Source organism: Phyllobates terribilis, unplaced genomic scaffold (assembly GCF_046119375.1).
Source record: "Phyllobates terribilis strain yellow unplaced genomic scaffold, ASM4611937v1 Scaffold_5__5_contigs__length_657084704, whole genome shotgun sequence".
Lineage (NCBI taxonomy): Eukaryota > Metazoa > Chordata > Amphibia > Anura > Dendrobatidae > Phyllobates > Phyllobates terribilis.
Window position 1 is genome coordinate 229966383 of NW_027362765.1, and position 17849 is coordinate 229984231.

Consider the following 17849-nt stretch of genomic DNA (forward strand, 5'->3'; position numbering starts at 1 on the left):
AGATACAGGATCAATTTGTAAAATAGATATGATATTTTGACAAGAGTGTCATGCACCAAATACATGAAGATATGACAGACAGTTGTCGAGTCTTAAAAATAGAATATAAGAGGGGAAATGAGTATCACCTTGTAGGTCCCAAAAAACATGTAGGAGGGATAACAACATGGGGCAATATTCATTGTGTCCTGCATTCAGGTGTAACACAATGGACATGGATGTTATGATAAAGTTAGTAGATGGAATGCCCCCAATAACGCATGGGGGAACTGGAGTACATTTGTTATGGTAGTGCACAGCAGCTGAAAGATGAGCTAAATTCCTTAAGAGGCGCACATGTGGCGCTCCTGAGGGTTCAGTCGCCACAGAGGTACTGCACCTCACCCAGAGGTGTGGTGTCTCCTTCTCTCAGGTAAGGAGGGAGTGCTGCCCGGAACCCCAACACCCACATTCAACACTACACTACTCCAGGCCGGCTGGAAGGGCAAGATGCATTGTGTTTTCCTGCTGAGCCCTGTCCCTGGCTGGAGTGGGGTGAACCAAAGGTAGGGGGAACCAGTAGTGGGTGTGGGTGGAGGAAGTAGAGTAGGGGAGCACCATAGTAGGAGGTATATAAAGGGAGGCCATCTTAGGGTAGCAGGACAGTCGGTTAGAGAGTGAGAACAGTCAGGGAGCAGAGTCTCTTTAGGAGCTCTGCTCCACAAGTGGGGCCTAGTGATAGAGGGGAGCAGAGGAGGAAGGCTCTGTTCTATAGAAGGGATCCCAGGGGGTACGGCGAGTGCAGGACGGCACCCGTACGCCCCGAATCTGCCAGGTGTCAGAGGGATCAGGCCGCAAGAAGGTGACGGGCCCCTGGACCAGCCGTGTTACTCCAGGTCTCGGCTGGAAAAACCGGAGGCTTCTGACTTTTATGGTGCAGTTGCCACAGCCTCATCTTAGTCACCGTGAGGGTCAAGGAGGTCCGGGAACTCCAAGTTGCCCAGAGGGACTTCAGAGCACCTGATCGGGACTGCGTATGGGGAAGCGCAGGGCAGGAGGGAGAAGACCCAGCGTGAGAAGTCGGTCTAGTGAGGAACATAAGAAAGCGGGACATGGGAGGCTGGCACCCGAGCAGTGTACCTGTGGAACTTATATGAGAACTGTGAGTGAAAACTTGGATGACTGCACTGCACTGCCTCCGTCAGTTATTTCAGCTGCGCCATCTCTCTCTCTGCACTACAACGCCCAGTATCACCACCATCTGCACTTACACTGCCCCGGGGGCCCGCTCCGCCTGTGGGGAGCAGAAACATCCCAGCTGCCATCCCATCACCCCCGGAGGACTGCAGCAGCGCTGGTAATCCTTACCAGGTACCACAGGTGGCGTCACGAACACTTCCTAAAACCACAAACCCCATATAAATAACATTCCCCTTTTTGTTGACCGCCCTGGGCCACGGACCGGGCCAGCTGCCGTAACATATCCCTTTTCTCAGCGTCCACCGGCCCGGTACCGAGTACCCCACAGCCCTGGGGGCGCATCACACACCTTTTAATAAATTTGGTGCATCCTACTCCAGCGTGTTCTTCATCTGGACTGGAGTGCAAAACACTAGTCCTGATGAATCAAGCCTTAATTTATAGAAAAAGTAATCACTTTTCAAATACATTGCATTACCAAGTTACGTTGATTCTGATTTACAATATATTTTATAGTCCAGGTTGACTTAAGAAGCAGCTAACAACTTTGTCAGCAAACACAATCCTACAAGTTTAGCAGAGCTCCCATAATATCATCTTATGGTTAGGCTCTCATGCATGAGATTATTGTAAACTGCTTGGCGTAAATAATACACCTCATCATCACTAACAAGCCGTATATGGATGATGAACAAGCAAGTAGTGATTGATGATTTGAGCTCTGAATTGTTGTGAATGCAGAACTGTCTGTTTGTGATATTTTTCATAAGCTGTCCTGAAAAAAAAAAAAGTAAAGTTGGCAACCCTGGCCACCACCTCTCCACTCACCAGTGGTCGGACGGAAGCCTCAATGAAGGATTGGGAGTTGCCCGTTCTTGAGATAGATGTGGGTCCCAGAGGGGCCTGTTTCTTTCATAAATGTATACAATATCCCATAAATTTTTCTTGAAACAATGACTTTAGCTTGGTAGGACTTGAATCTATCAGACATTTATGGCATACCCTGAGGATAAACCACAAAAGCCTCTTGAGCTAAAACCTTTAAAGGACAAGTGCCATGCAATTTTTTGAGCTTCCATACAAATGAATGTAGAAAGATGGGCCTCTCTCTCATAATACATTCTGGGACATTATGGGGCCTACATATATCAGACATTTGTGACGTATACTGTAAATATGTCATAAAAATGCCAGATAATTATAACATGGATAACATATTAAAAACGTCATTACCATATAATAAAGTATAAAGTTTATTTAGAAGTATCACAATCAATGGTGTTCCTTTAGATATACTTTGGCCTGTTAAATGTTAATGTCTATACAAGCTAAATTTCATCCGTCCCACAAAATGGAGGAGCCTCCTAGAAAAATTTCCACCCATATACAGTAACTGCTCATGAATACAGGACAGTCATAGACTGAACATGTTCTAAGTGCAGCAATTACCGTACTTTATAATTATATGTATTGTATAAAAGTTTACAAGCAGCTGGGATTTCTCGTGCCCTCAGTTTAGAAATCTTTAATAAATTCTACCATTGTTCTGCTCCATGTAATTAGCAATATTTCAACTTTTCAACATGTTTCGTAATTGCATTAGTATTTGTGTTATTTCATAGCCTGTAGCCTCCCTGTAATAATTTCTATTTCATCTAGAAGGGAAAGTTATTATGAGGGGTCTTTTTAAAGTCACTTTTCCTTGCAGATATGTTGCCGTTATTTGCGACAATTTTATCAAAGTATTGCACGATGTTTGACAAATTTGGTACATATTAAGATATTATACGTCTGTCAAGAAATGTTTCTCCATTGCTTTTACCCTCCACGCTCTTCCTCCACCTTACAGGAATCAATTTGCTGCTTTTAAAAAAAAATTGCAAATTCTAAATCTGACTAAAATCTAATCTGTATAGCTAACTTAAACCCACCATTGAAAAATGTTAAGCGCAGTGTAAAATCACAAAATGTTGAGATTGTTTGCAAAATCTTATTCTGTATATATGTAACACCCCTTTAGGGCTACCACGGTACACTGGGTGTTATGGGGGGTCTCACTTCTCTAGGGCGCAGTGCCTCCACCCGAATCTTGATGGGAGCTCTCTCTCTGGGACTGCAGAAGGACGGTTATCTTCTGCCAGGGGCTGATTCGGGAAGCCCCTGCCACAGCTCAGTACACACACAGGGAACAGGAGTAAAACCGTTTAACAGGTTTATTACTATGCAGCAGAATTGAGGTGGGTGTAAAGGAATAACATACAATACAAGTAACGGTGCTCTATAAAAGTCATATACACATCACAATCTACTTCTACTCCAACCCTGCAAATATAACGTAGCAGGTTTTCCCTTTTTGTATAAACTCAGTCCAAACGTTGGGGCCCAGTTGCCGCGGATGTTGGCGCGCAAATTAGAACCGTTGGTGCACTTAGATGAATATTAATGTCAATAGTCTGGGTTGTAGTGTACTCACTGTAAATAGCGCTGTTAGAACCACAAGTCTCAGAAGGGAACTCACTGTGTGTCTCAAACAGTCGGATGGGTCTCTGGGCACCAGCTGGGGGCGGCAGGATTCAGGCCATTATACAGTGGGAGTGCCGGCAGAACTCTCCCGAGTCCTTGATGTAACTTGCTTCAAAGGGTGACAGGACCGCGCTCTCTCCAGCAGCGCGGGTATCTCAGAGGGGGCCGCCACACTCTGCAGCGTAGAGGAATGCAGATCCACACCGCTCCGTCTTTCACAGCAAGATGCCACGCTCCTTCTCCTCTGAACTTTCACTTTCACTTCCTGCCCAGCTCCCTCCCCCAAGTCCCTCCTCCTCCAATCCACTCTCTCTCCTTCTATCCTTCCAGGCTGTGTCATCTGACTGAAACAAGGGTCCCTGGGAATTGTAGTCCACTGCAGCTCAGGGGAAAAACAGTTAATGTCTGTAGGTCCCTGTTTAACAGCAGCTGCAAAGCTCTTTTTAGTGGCTGTAAGTTCCAGTATACCGGTAGCTGCCCTGAGAGTTCCATGGGCAGGTGTTACATATACACATCTATAATGTTATATATATACAGTGGGGGAAATAAGTATTTGATCCCTTGCTGTTTTTGTAAGTTTGCCCACTGACAAAGATATGAACAATCTATAATTTTAAGGGTAGGATAATTTTAACATTGAGAGATAGAATATCCCCAAAAAAAATAAAAAAAATCATTTGTATAAATTAGATAATTTTTTTGCATTTTGCAGCGAGAAATAAGTATTTGAACCCTATGGCAAACAACACTTAATACTTGGTTACAAAACCTTTGTTGGCAAGCACAGCAGTCAGATGTTTTTTGTAGTTGATGATGAGGGTTGTGCACATGTTGGGAGGAATTTTAGTCCACTCCTCTTTGTAGATCAGCTCTAAATCATTCAGATTTTGAGGCTGTCGCTTGGCAACTCGGAGCTTCAACTCCATCCATACGTTTTCTATGGGATTAAGGTCTGGAGACTGGCTAGGCCACTCCATGACCTTAATGTGCTTCTTTTTGAGCGACTCCTTTGGTGCCTTGGCTGTATGTTTTGGGTCATTGTCTTGCTGGAAGACCCAGCCATGACCCATCTTCAATGCTCTTACTGAGGGAAGGAAATTGTTGGCCAAAATCTCGCGATACATGACATCCATCTTCCTTTCAGTACGGTGCAGTCGTCATGTCCCCTTTGCAGAAAAGCACCCCCAAAGTATAATGTTTCCCCCACCATGCTTCACGGTTGGGACGATGTTCTTAGGGTTGTACTCATCCTTCTTTTTCCTCCAAACACGGTGAGTTGAGTTAATGCCAAAGAGCTCAATTTTTGTCTCATTTGACCACAGCACCTTCTCCCAATAACTCACAGAATCATCCAGGTGTTCATTGGCAAACTTCAGACGGGCCTGCACATGTGCCTTCTTGAGCAGGGGGACCTTGCGGGCACTGCAAGATTTTATACCTTTAAGGTGTAATGTGTTACCAATGGTTTTCTTGGTGACTGTGGTCCCAGCTGCCTGGAGATCATTAACATGTTTCCCCCGTGTATTTTTAGGCTGATCTCACCTTCCTCATGATCAAGGATACCCCACGAGGTGAGATTTTGCATGGTGCCCCAGATTGATCTCGATTCACAGTCATTTTGTATTTCTTCCATTTTCTTACTATTGCACCAACAGTTGTCTCCTTCTCACCCAGTGTCTTTCTTATGGTTTTGTAGCCCATTCCAGCTTTGTGCAGGTCTATGATCTTGTCCCTGACATCCTTAGAAAGCTCTTTGGTCTTGCCCATGTTGTAGAGGTTAGAGTCTGACAGATTAATTGAGTCTGTGGACAGGAGTCTTTTATACAGGTGACTATGTAAGACAGCTGTCTTTAATGCAAGTAATGAGTTGATTAGAAGCGTCTAACTGGTCTGTAGGAGCCAGAATTTATAATGGTTTGTAGGGGATCAAATACTTATTTCTCACTGCAAAATGCAAATAAATTTATCTAATTTATACAATGTTATTTTCTTGATAGAATATCCAAAACAATCTCTCAATTTTAAAATTAACCTACCCTTAAAATTATAGACTGTTCATGTCTTTGTCAGTGGGTAAAAGTATAAAAACAGCAAGGGATCGAATACTTATCTCCCCAACTGTGTGTGTGTGTGTGTGTGTGTGTATATATATATATATATATATATATATATATATATATATATATATATATATATTTTATATACACACACACACATATATATACAGTGCTGGCCAAAAGTATTGGCACCCCTGCAATTCTGTCAGATAATACTCAGTTTCTTCCTGAAAATGATTGCAATCACAAATTCTTTGGTATTATTCTCTTCATTTAATTTGTCTTCAATGAAAAAAACACAAAAAGAATTGTCCTAAAGCCAAATTGGATATAATTCCACACCAAACCTAAAAAAGGGGGTGGACAAAAGTATTGGCAGCCTTTAAAAAATCATGTGATGCTTCTCTAATTCGTGTAATTAACAGTACCTGTAACTTACCTGTGGCACCTAACAGGTGTTGGCAATAACTAAATCACACTTGCAGCCAGTTAACATGGATTAAAGTTGACTCAACCTCTGTCCTGTGTCCTTGTGTGTACCACATTGAGCATGGAGAAAAGAAAGAAGACCAAAGAACTGTCTGAGGACTTGAGAAACCAAATTATGAGGAAGCATGAGCAATCTCAAGGCTACAAGTCCATCTCCAAAGACCTGAATGTTCTTGTGTCTTCTTTGTGCAGTGTCATCAAGAAATTTAAAGCCCATGGCACTGTGGCTAACCTCCCTAGATGTGGACGGAAAAGAAAAATTGACAAGAGATTTCAACACAAGATTGTGCGGATGGTGGATAAAGAACCTCGACTAACATCCAAACAAGTTAAAGCTGCCCTGCAGTCCGAGGGTACAACAGTGTCAACCCGTACTATCCGTCGACGTCTGAATGAAAAGGGACTGTATGGTAGGATACCCAGGAAGACCCCACTTCTTACCCCGAGACATAAAAAAGCCAGGCTGGAGTTTGCCAAAACTTACCTGAGAAAGCCTAAAACGTTTTGGAAGAATGTTCTCTGGTCAGATGAGACAAAAGTAAAGCTTTTTGGGAAAAAGCATCAACATAGAGTGTACAGGAAAAAAAAGAGGCATTCAAAGAAAAGAACACGGTCCCTACAGTCAAACATGGCGGAGGTTCCCTGATGTTTTGGGGTTGCTTTGCTGCCTCTGGCACTGGACTGCTTGACCGTGTACATGGCATTATGAAGTCTGAAGACTACCAACAAATTTTGCAGCATAATGTAGGGCCCAGTGTGAGAAAGCTGGGTCTCCCTCAGAGGTCATGGGTCTTCCAGCAGGACAATGACCCAAAACACACTTCCAAAAGCACTATAAAAGGGTTTTAGAGAAAGCACTGGAGACTTCTAAGGTGGCCAGCAATGAGTCCAGACCTGAATTCCATAGAACACCTGTGGAGAGATCTCAAAATGGCAGTTTGGAGAAGGCACCCTTCAAATATCAGGGACCTGGAGCAGTTTGCCAAAGAACAATGGTCTACAATTGCAGCAGAGCATTGTAAGAAACTCATTGATGGTTACCGGAAGCGGTTGTTCACAGTTATTTTGGCTAAAGGTTGTGCAACCAAGTATTAGGCTGAGGGTGCCAAAACTTTTGTCTGGCCCTTTTTTGGAGTTTTGTGTGAAATGATCAATGATTTGATTTTTGCTTCATTCTCTTTTGTGTTTTTTCCTTGCAAGCAAATTAAATGAAGAGAATAATACCAAAGAATTTGTGATTGCAATCATTTTCAGGAAGAAACTGAGTATTATCTGACAGAATTGCAGGGGTGCCAATACTTTTGGCCAGCACTGTATATATATGTATATATACACTGCTCAAAAAAATAAAGGGAACACTCAAATAACACATCCTAGATCTAAATGAATGAAATATTCTCATTGAATACTTTGTTCTGTACAAAGTTGAATGTGCTGACAACAATGGAGGCCTGGATTTGGAGTCACCCCCAAAATTAAAGTGGAATACACACTACAGGCTGATCCAACTTTGATGTAATGTCCTTAAAACAAGTCAAAATGAAGCTCATTATTGTGTGTGGCCTCCACGTGCCTGTATGACCTCCCTACAATGCCTGGGCATGCTCCTGATGAGGTTGCGGATGGTCTCCTGTGGGATCTCCTCCCAGACCTAGACTAAAGCATCCGCAAACTCCTAGACAGTCTGTGGTGCAAAGTGACGTTGGTGGATGGAGCGAGACATGATGTCCCAGATGTGCTCAATCGGATTCAGGTCTGGGGAACGGGCGGGCCAGTCCATAGCTTCAATGCCTTCAGCTTGCAGGAACTGCTGACACACTCCAGCCACATGAGGTCTGGCATTGTCCGGCATTAGGAGGAACCCAGGGCCAACCGCACTATCATATGGTCTTACAAGGGGTCTGAGGATCTCATCTCGGTACCTAATGGCAGTCAGGCTACGTCTGGAGAGCACATGGAGGGAAGTGCGGCCCTCGAAAGAAATGCCACCCTACACCATTACTGACCCACTGCCAAACAAGTCATGCTGAAGGATGTTGCAGGCAGCAGATCGCTCTCCACGGCATCTCCAGACTCTGTCACGTCTGTCAGATGTGCTCAGTGTGAACCTGCTTTCATCTGTGAAGAGCGCAGGGCACCAGTGGTGACTTTGCCAATCCTGGTGTTTTGTGGCAAATGCCAAGTGTCCAGCATGGTGTTGGGCTGTGAGCACAACCCCCATCTGTGGACGTCGGGCCCTCATACCACCATCATGGAGTCGGTTTCTAACCGTTTGTGCAAATACATGCACATTTGTGGCCTGCTGGAGGTCATTTTGCAGGGCTCTGGCAGTGCTCCTCCTGTTCCTCCTTGCACAAAGGCGGAGGTAGCGGTCCTGCTGCTGGGTTGTTGCCCTCCTACAGCCCCTCCACGTCTCCTGGTGTACTGGCCTATCTCCTAGTAGCTCCTCCAGCCTCTGAACACTACACTGACAGACACAGCAAACCTTCTTGCCACAGCTCACATTAATGTGCCATCCTGGATGAGCTGCACTACCTGATCAACTTCTGTGGGTTGTAGAGTCCGTCTCATGCTACCACGAGTGTGAAAGCCCAATCAACATTCAAAAGTGACCAAAACATCAGCCAGAAAGCATTGGTACTGAGATGTGGTCTGTGGTCCCCACCTGCAGAACCACTCCTTCATTGAGTGTGTCTTAATAATTGCCAATAACTTCCATCTATTGTCTATTCCATTTGCACAACAGCATGTGAAATTGATTATCAATCAGTGTTGCTTCCCAAGTGGACAGTTTGATTTCACAGAAGTTTGATTCACTTGGAGTTATATTCTGTTGTTTAAGTGTTCCCTTTATTTTTTTGAGCAGTGTATGTATATATCTATATATATAATCGTCTTATCCCGTCTGTCTGTCTGTCTGTCTGTCCAGGAAATCCCGCGTCGCTCATTGGTCCGGCAGTGGCCAATCAGCGCCGGGGGATTTCTAAAAAAAGATGGCGGCTGTTAGCGGCTCATCTGCGGGACGGAGCTGAGCGGCGATGCAGCCGGGAGATGAGCGCCGCGAGGCGCTCATCTCCCGGCCGGCAACAGCAGAAGGAACCTGACCGCCGGACCCATCTGCGGGACGGAGATGCAGCCGGGAGATGAGCGACCAATCACCGATTTGTGCGGCACATTTAAATAGCGGCCGCGACCAACTGGATGTCAGCGCCGCTCCCTGGTCCTCCCTTCACACCCTAGCCGCATGGATGTCAGCGCCGCTGCCTGTGCGGATACTTCCGCTCCGAGAACCCGGGACATGAGCGGGCGCTCGGAGCAGAAGTATCCCGACCCGCAGCGCCGCTCCCCGGTCCTCCCTTCACACCCTAGCCGCTGATGTCCCCACAGTATCCGCATGGTGTTACAAAGATCCGGACATTTGTGTTAAAAATCGCTGATTGGTCGCAGGCGCTGCCCGCGACCAATCACCGATTTGGATGCCAAATTTAAATATCGGCTGCGACCAATCACCGATCTTGGCTCCACATTTAAACACCGCTGTGCTGATTGGTCGCCGACGCTGTGTGCGACCAATCAGCACAGCGGTGTTTAAATGTGTAGCCAAGATCGGTGATTGGTCGCGGCCGATATTTAAATTTGGCGCCCAAATCGGTGATTGGTCGCGGGCAGCGCCAGCGACCAATCAGCGATTTTTAACACAAATGTCTGGATCTTTGTAACACCATGCGGATACTGTGGGGACATCAGCGGCTAGGGTGTGAAGGGAGGACCGGGGAGCGGCGCTGCGGGTCGGGACACTTCTGCTGCGAGCGCCCGCTCATGTCCCGGGTTCTTGCAGCGGAACTATCCGCACAGATAGCGGCGCTGACATCCATGCGGCTAGGGCGTGAAGGGAGGACCGGGGAGCGGCGCTGCGGGTTGGGATACTTCTGCTCCGAGCGCCCGCTCATGTCCCGGGTTCTCGCAGCGGAAGTAGCCGCACAGGCAGCGGCGCTCCCCGGTCCTCACTAATACGATTCCGCTCCCCGCTCCTCACCAATACGATTCGCTGATTGGTCGCGCTCTCCACACCCGACCAATCAGTGATCTTGGCGCTAAAGTTAAACACCGCTCTGCTGATTGGTCGCGGCCGCTGCCCGCAACCAATCACCGATTTGGGCTCCACATTTAAACACTGCTGTGCTGATTGGACGCGGACGCAGGACGCGTCCAATCAGCGAGATTGGTGCCAATTTTAAACAACGCTGTGCTGATTGGTTGCGGACTCCAGCCGCGACCAATCAACGAGATTGGCGCCAAATTTAAGCAACGCTCTGCTGATTGATCGCGGTCGCTGGCCGAGATCAATCAGCAGTATTGGCGCAAAATTTAAACACCGCTCTGCTGATTGGTCGCGGTTGTCGGCCGTGACCAGTCAGCAGTATTGGCGCCAAATGTAAACCTCACTCTGCTGATTGGTTGCAACCACCGACCGCGACCAGTCTGCGCTTTTTGTGCCAAATTTAAGCACCGCTCTCCTGATTGGTCGCGGCCGGCGACCAATCAGCAATTTTGGCGCCAAATTTAAACCCCGCTCTGCATCGCTCTGCTGATTGGTCGCAGTCGCCGGCCGCGACCAATCAGCACTATTGTCGCCAAATTTAAACACCTCTTTGCTGATTGGTCGCGGTCGCGACTAATCAGCGATTTTGGTGCCAAATTTAAACACCGCACTGCTGATTGGTCGCGGTCGCCGGCCTCGACCAATCAGCGATTTTGGCTCCAAATTTAAACAACACTCTGCTGTTTGGGCGCGGCCGGCGACCAATCAGCGATTTTGGCGCCAAATTTAAACCCCGCTCTGCATCGCTCTGCTGATTGTTCGCGGTCGGCGGCTGCGACCAGTCAGCAGTATTGGCGCCAAATTTAAACAAAGCTCTGCTGATTGGTCGCGACTAATCAGCGATTTTGGTGCCAAATTTAAACATGCTCTCCAGTCCTCACAAACACGGTTCGCTGATTGGTCGCGGCCGCCGCCCGCGACCAATCATCTATATTGCCGCCAAATTTAAACACCGCTTTGCTGATTGGTCGCAGTTGCCGAACGCGACCAATCAGCGATTTTGGCCCCAAATTTAAACACAGCTCTGCTGATTGCGCCCGGTCGGCCGCATACCTATTCTAGAATACCCGATGCATTAGAATCGGGCCACCATCTAGTATATATATATATATATATATATATATATATATATATATATATATACACATATATATATATTCACATACACACATGGTGGGGAAAATAAGTATTTGATACTCTGTGCACTTCAACTGTGAGAGGCAGAATCTAAAAATAAAAGACAGAAAATCACATAGTATAATTTTTAAATAATTTAATTGCATTTTATTGTATGAAATACAGTAAGTATTTGATCACCTACCAACCAGCAAGAATTCTGGCTCTCACAGACCTGTTAGTTTTGAGAAAGGTCAGGAATCAGCCCAGATCTATGCGGGAGGATCTGGTTAATAACCTGAAGAGAGCTAAGACCATAGTCTCAAACAATACGCTGTCATGGATTAAAATCCTGCAGGGAACGCAAAGTCTCCCTGCACTCGCCAGTACATGTTCAGGTATGTTTGAAGTTTGCCAATGACCATCTGGATAATCCAGAGAAGGCATGAGAGAAGGTCATGTGGTCAGATGAGACCAAAATGGAACTTTTTGGTACCAACTCCACTCGTTGTGTTTGGAGGAAAAACAAGGATGAGTACAACCCCAAAAACACCGTCTCAACCGAGAAGCATGGTATGGGAGACATCATACTTTGTGGGTGCTTTTCTACAAAGGGGAAGGGACGACTGCACCATATTGAAGGGAGGAAGGATGGGGTCATGTATCACAAGATTTTGGCCAACAACCTCCTTCCCTCAGTATTGAAGGTGGGCCGTGGCTGGATCTTCCAGCATGATAATGACCTGAAACACATAGTCATGGCAACTAAGGAGTGGCTCCGTAAGAAGCATTTCAAGATCCTGTAGTGATCTAGCCAGTCTCCAGACCTGAACCCAATAGTAAATGTTTGGAAGGAGCTAAAACTCAATGTTGCCCAGTGACAGGCCCCAAACCTGAAAGATCTGGAGAAGATCTGTATGGAGGAGTGGGCCAAAATCCCTGCAGCACTGTGAGCAAACTCAGTCAAAAACTACAGGAAACGTCTGACCTCTGTAATCGCAAACAAAGGTTTCTATACCAAATATTAAATTCTGTTTTTCTATTGTATCAAATACTTATTTCATGCAATAAAATACAGTTAATTATGTAAAAATCGTACAGTGTGATTTTCTGTATTTTTTTTAAGATTCTGTCTGTACACAGGTGAAGTGTACCTGCGATAACAATTACAGACCTCTCCATTCTTTGTAGGTGGGAAAACGTGAAAAATCAGCAGTGTATCAAATACTTATTTTCCCCACTGTATATATTTATATATATATATATATACAGTACAGACCAAAAGTTTGGACACACCTTCTCATTTAAAGATTTTTCTGTATTTTCATAACTATGAAAATTGTACATTCACACTGAAGGCATCAAAACTATGAATTAACACATGTGGAATTATATACTTAACAAAAAAGTGTGAAACAACTGAAAATATGTCTTATATTCTAGGTCCTTCAAAGTAGCCACCTTTTGCTTTGATGACTGCTTTGCATACACTTGGCATTCTCTTGATGAGCTTCAAGAGGTAGTCACCGGAAATGGTCTTCCAACAATCTTGAAGGAGTTCCCAGAGATGCTTAGCACTTGTTGGCCCTTTTGCCTTCACTCTGCGGTCCAGCTCACTCCAAACCATCTCGATTGGGTTCAGGTCTGGTGACTGTGGAGGCCAGGTCATCTGGCGCAGCACCCCATCACTCTCCTTCTTGGTCAAATAGCCCTTACACAGCCTGGAGGTGTGTTTGGGGTCATTGTCCTGTTGAAAAATAAATGATGGTCCAACTAAACGCAAACCGGATGGAATAGCATGCCGCTGCAAGATGCTGTGGTAGCCATGCTGGTTCAGTATGCCTTCAATTTTGAATGAATCCCCAACAGTGTCACCAGCAAAGCACCCCCACACCATCACACCTCCTCCTCCATGCTTCACGGTGGGAACCAGGCATGTAGAGTCCATCCATTCACCTTTTCTGCGTCGCACAAAGACACGGTGGTTGGAACCAAAGATCTCAAATTTGGACTCATCAGACCAAAGCACAGATTTCCACTGGTCTAATGTCCATTCCTTGTGTTCTTTAGCCCAAACAAGTTTCTTTTGCTTGTTGCCTGTCCTTATCAGTGGTTTCCTAGCAGCTATTTTACCATGAAGGCCTGCTGCACAAAGTCTCCTCTTAACAGTTGTTGAAGAGATGTGTCTGCTGCTAGAACTCTGTGTGGCATTGACCTGGTCTCTAATCTGAGCTGCTGTTAACCTGCGATTTCTGAGGCTGGTGACTCAGATAAACTTATCCTCAGAAGCAGAGGTGACTCTTGGTCTTCCTTTCGTGAGGCAGTCCTCATGTGAGCCAGTTTCTTTGTAGCGCTTGATGGTTTTTGCAACTGCACTTGGGGACACTTTCAAAGTTTTCCCAATTTTTCGGACTGACTGACCTTCATTTCTTAAAGTAATGATGACCACTCGTTTTTCTTTACTTAGCTGCTTTTTTCTTGCCATAATACAAATTCTAACAGTCTATTCATTAGGATTATCAGCTGTGTATCCACCTGACTTCTGCACAACACAACTGATGGTCCCAACCCCATTTATAAGGCAAGAAATCCCACTTATTAAACCTGACAGGGCACACCGGTGAAGTGAAAACCATTTCCGGTGACTACCTCTTGAAGCACATCAAGAGAATGCCAAGAGTGTGCAAAGCAGTCATCAAAGCAAAAGGTGACTACTTTGAAGAACCTAGAATATAAGACATATTTTCAGTTGTTTCACACTTTTTTGTTAAGTATATAATTTACATGTGTTAATTTATAGTTTTGATGCCTTCAGTGTGAATGTACAATTTTCATAGTTATGAAAATACAGAAATATCTTAAATGAGAAGGTGTGTCCAAACTTTTGGTCTGTACTGTATATATATATATATATATATATATATATATATATATATATATATATACACAGTACAGACCAAAAGTTTGGACACACCTCATTTAAATATTTTTCTGTATTTTCATGACTATGAAAATTGTACATTCACACTGAAGGCATCAAAACTATGAATTAACACATGTAACACTGTATATATATATATAAGGGCTATTTGACCAAGAAGAAGAGTGATGGGGTGCTATGCCAGATGACTTGGCCTCCACAGTCACCAGTCCTGAACCCAATCGAGATGGTTTGGGGTGAGCTGGACCGCAGAGTGAAGGCAAAAGGGCCAACAAGTGCTAAGCATCTCTGGGTACTCCTTCAAGATTGTTGGAAGACCATTTCCAGTGACTACCTCTTGAAGCTCATCAAGAGAATGCCAAGAGTGTGCAAAGCAGTCATCAAAGCAAAAGGTGGCTACTTTGAAGAACCTAGAATATAAGACATATTTTCAGTTGTTTCACACTTTTTTGTTAAGTATATAATTCCACATGTGTTAATTCATAGTTTTGATGCCTTCAGTGTGAATGTAAAATTTTCAAAGTCATGAAAATACAGAAAAATCTTTAAATGAGAAGGTGTGTCCAAACTTTTGGTCTGTACTGTATATATATATATATATATATATATATATATATATATATATATATATACACGATACTGTGCAAAAGTTTTAAGCAGGTGTTGAAAAATTGCTGCTAAGTAAGAGTGCTTTAAAAAAAAAAACAGCGAATACTAATGGTTTATTTTTATAAATTAATCAAATACAGAGTAAATGACCAAAAGAGAAATCTAACTCAAATCAATATTTGGTGTGACTTACTTTAAAACTGCATCAAAACATTAATTTCTTCTAGGTACACTTGACCACTGTTTATGAAGGAACTCAGCAGGAAGGTTGTTCCAAAACATCTTGTAGAACAAACCACAGATCTTCTTGATGATGCTGAAATCAGAGCTCGATGCAGGCCATATCATCACCTATAGGACTTCTTATTCTTTTTTATGTTGAAAATAGTTATTATTGATATTGACTGTATGTTTGGGACCGTTGCCCTGCTGCAGAATAAATTTGGAGCCCATAATTTCTCCACCTTGATGTCATTGCATGATAGATAAGTACCTGGATGTATTTCTCAGCCTTGGGAACGCCAATAAATAGCAATTGTTGAGGACTAGAGACATAGTGGTCAGCCAAGTAAACTGCAGCACATGAAAGACACAAGCTTATTTTGCTTCAAAATTGGAAGATGTCCAACAGTGCCATCAGCCCAGAACTGGCAGCAACAAGTGAGACCCAGCTACACTCATCTACTGTTTAGAAAATTCTGGCCAAAAGTGGCCTTCATGGAAGAATTGCAACCAAAAACATATAATCTACATGGAAACAAGGCTACACTATTCAAAAACAAAGAAGCCGAGGTGTTACAGGAAAAATAGCAGCAGGTACTCGAAATGGAAAGGTCAAAATTTGAAATATTTGTCTGTAACAGAAGGCAGTTTGTTCACTGAAGGACTGGAGAGTGGTACAATAATGAGTGTCTGTGGGCAACAGTGAAGCATTTTAGAGGTTCCTTCCAAGTTTGGGACTGAATTTCAGCAAATAGATTTGTGAATTTAGTCAAGATTAATAGTGTCCACAATGCTGAGAAATACAGGCAGATACTTATCCATCATGCAATACCATCAGGGAGGCTTCTGATTGGCTCAAAATATATTCTGCAGCAGGACAACAACCCCAAATATACAGCCAATATCATTAAGAACTACCTTTAGAATAAAGAAGGACAAGGGGTTTTGGAAGTGATGATATGGCCCCCCACATAGCCCCAATCTTAACATCAAGTCACTATGGGATTACATGAAGAGAAAGGATTTTCACAAGCCTACATCCACTGATGATCTGTAGTTAGTTCTCCAAGATGTTTGGAACCTCCCTGCCAATTCTAGAAGAATTGATGCTTTGATGCTGTTTTGAAAGCATAGGGTGGTCATACTAAATACTGAGCTGATTTCGATTTCACTTTTGATCAGTCACTTTGCATTTTGCAAATTGATAAAAATATTTTTGAAAGCATGGTTACTTTGCAGCATTTTTACACACCTGCCTAAAACCTTTGCACAGTACAGTATACTGAGTGTAATTCTCAATATTTACTCTTATTCTGGACATGTCTGGGGGCATGATCTTTATCAGGATGTGAAACTTTATTAAGGGGTGTGACAAACATTCTTAAAAATTTGGGGCGCTCTGTAAATTTTGGTTCAGTTGTCCAGAAAAAAATAGAATAGTAGGTTGGCAACTCTGTTGGATGTGTCCTTAAAAAGTTTGACACCATCGAATCAGTAATGCCATTGGCAGTCGGTGTAGGAACACGCATTTTTAACAAGAGAATGGTAATGCCCAGTTGTCAATGTACTCATAAATATTCAGGAAAAATAACATAGGAATTGCACGACCCAGTTTTATGGGAAAAATTGCTCCAGAACTGTTATTTCATAGAGAAAGCAATTTTTTACTGAAACAGATATTTCAGTAGAGTTGATGGGTTCTCTTTAGGAGTACATCTATAGCTTTTCATAAAGCTCACCATGACTGATGTATGGTATATGTCATGCTGATATGGCGGGTTCTATATCTGTATGACCAATACTAGTGACCGTGACATCTAAATCGTTAGACAGAAGGTGCAGGCTAAAATTGAGAGTACTGTACCTGGTTCCTTGCCAAAGTAATGTGCTAGACTACATGTTCATAACATTAATGTCTAATATATTTTTGGTTTTTTTTACCTAGCACTTGAAATTGCCTTCTGCGATTTGCAGAGCCAAAGAAACAATTCACTTCATCATACAGAAGAAATCAGTGACAATCGCCTCATCATTCGCAGAGGGCAGCCATTTTTAATTGCCTTACAATTCAAAGCAAGAGAATTTCAGGAGGGAACAGATAATATTGTCTTCTCAGTGGAAACTGGTAAGTGACTGAAACATTATCCTTAGGAAGCAGTCAATGCTCTACAAAATAAATATTACTATGAAAACAAAGCTACCGCATGACTAATAAAGGGTTGTTACGGCACCTTTGAACTTTAATGAGGATTGTTCCTTTGTTCTTCCCTAACACATATTATGCACCCGCTTTGTATTAACAGGACCATGGCCCGATGCAGCTTCTGGAACTAAAGCAGTATTCCCAATAAGAAAAGCTTTAATAAGGAAGGCATGGAGTGCAGCAGTGGAAAGCAATGGACCCAACTCCATGTCGGTGGTCATCATGCCCTCATCAAATGCCATAATAGGGCAATATACTCTAAAAGCCCATATCGCCAAAGGAAGCAAAGCCACAAGCTATAAGCTTGGAACATTTGTGGTACTATTCAATCCATGGTGTGCAGGTATGGCAAATACAGGCAGTATAAGAAAAAGTATTGAAAAAAAAAAACAGAAAAAGAGCCCTTCT

General features: G+C 43.7%; 1 protein-coding gene across 1 annotated transcript in view; it reads left to right on the plus strand.

Annotated features, from left to right (window-relative positions):
• Positions 1–17849, plus strand: part of TGM5 (transglutaminase 5) — a 62442-nt gene that overhangs the window by 4773 nt on the left and 39820 nt on the right. The window contains exons 2-3 of the mRNA XM_073683871.1: positions 17184–17363; positions 17542–17784. Coding sequence (XP_073539972.1) covers positions 17184–17363; positions 17542–17784 — 423 coding nt within the window. The remainder of the gene's footprint in view (positions 1–17183; positions 17364–17541; positions 17785–17849) is intronic.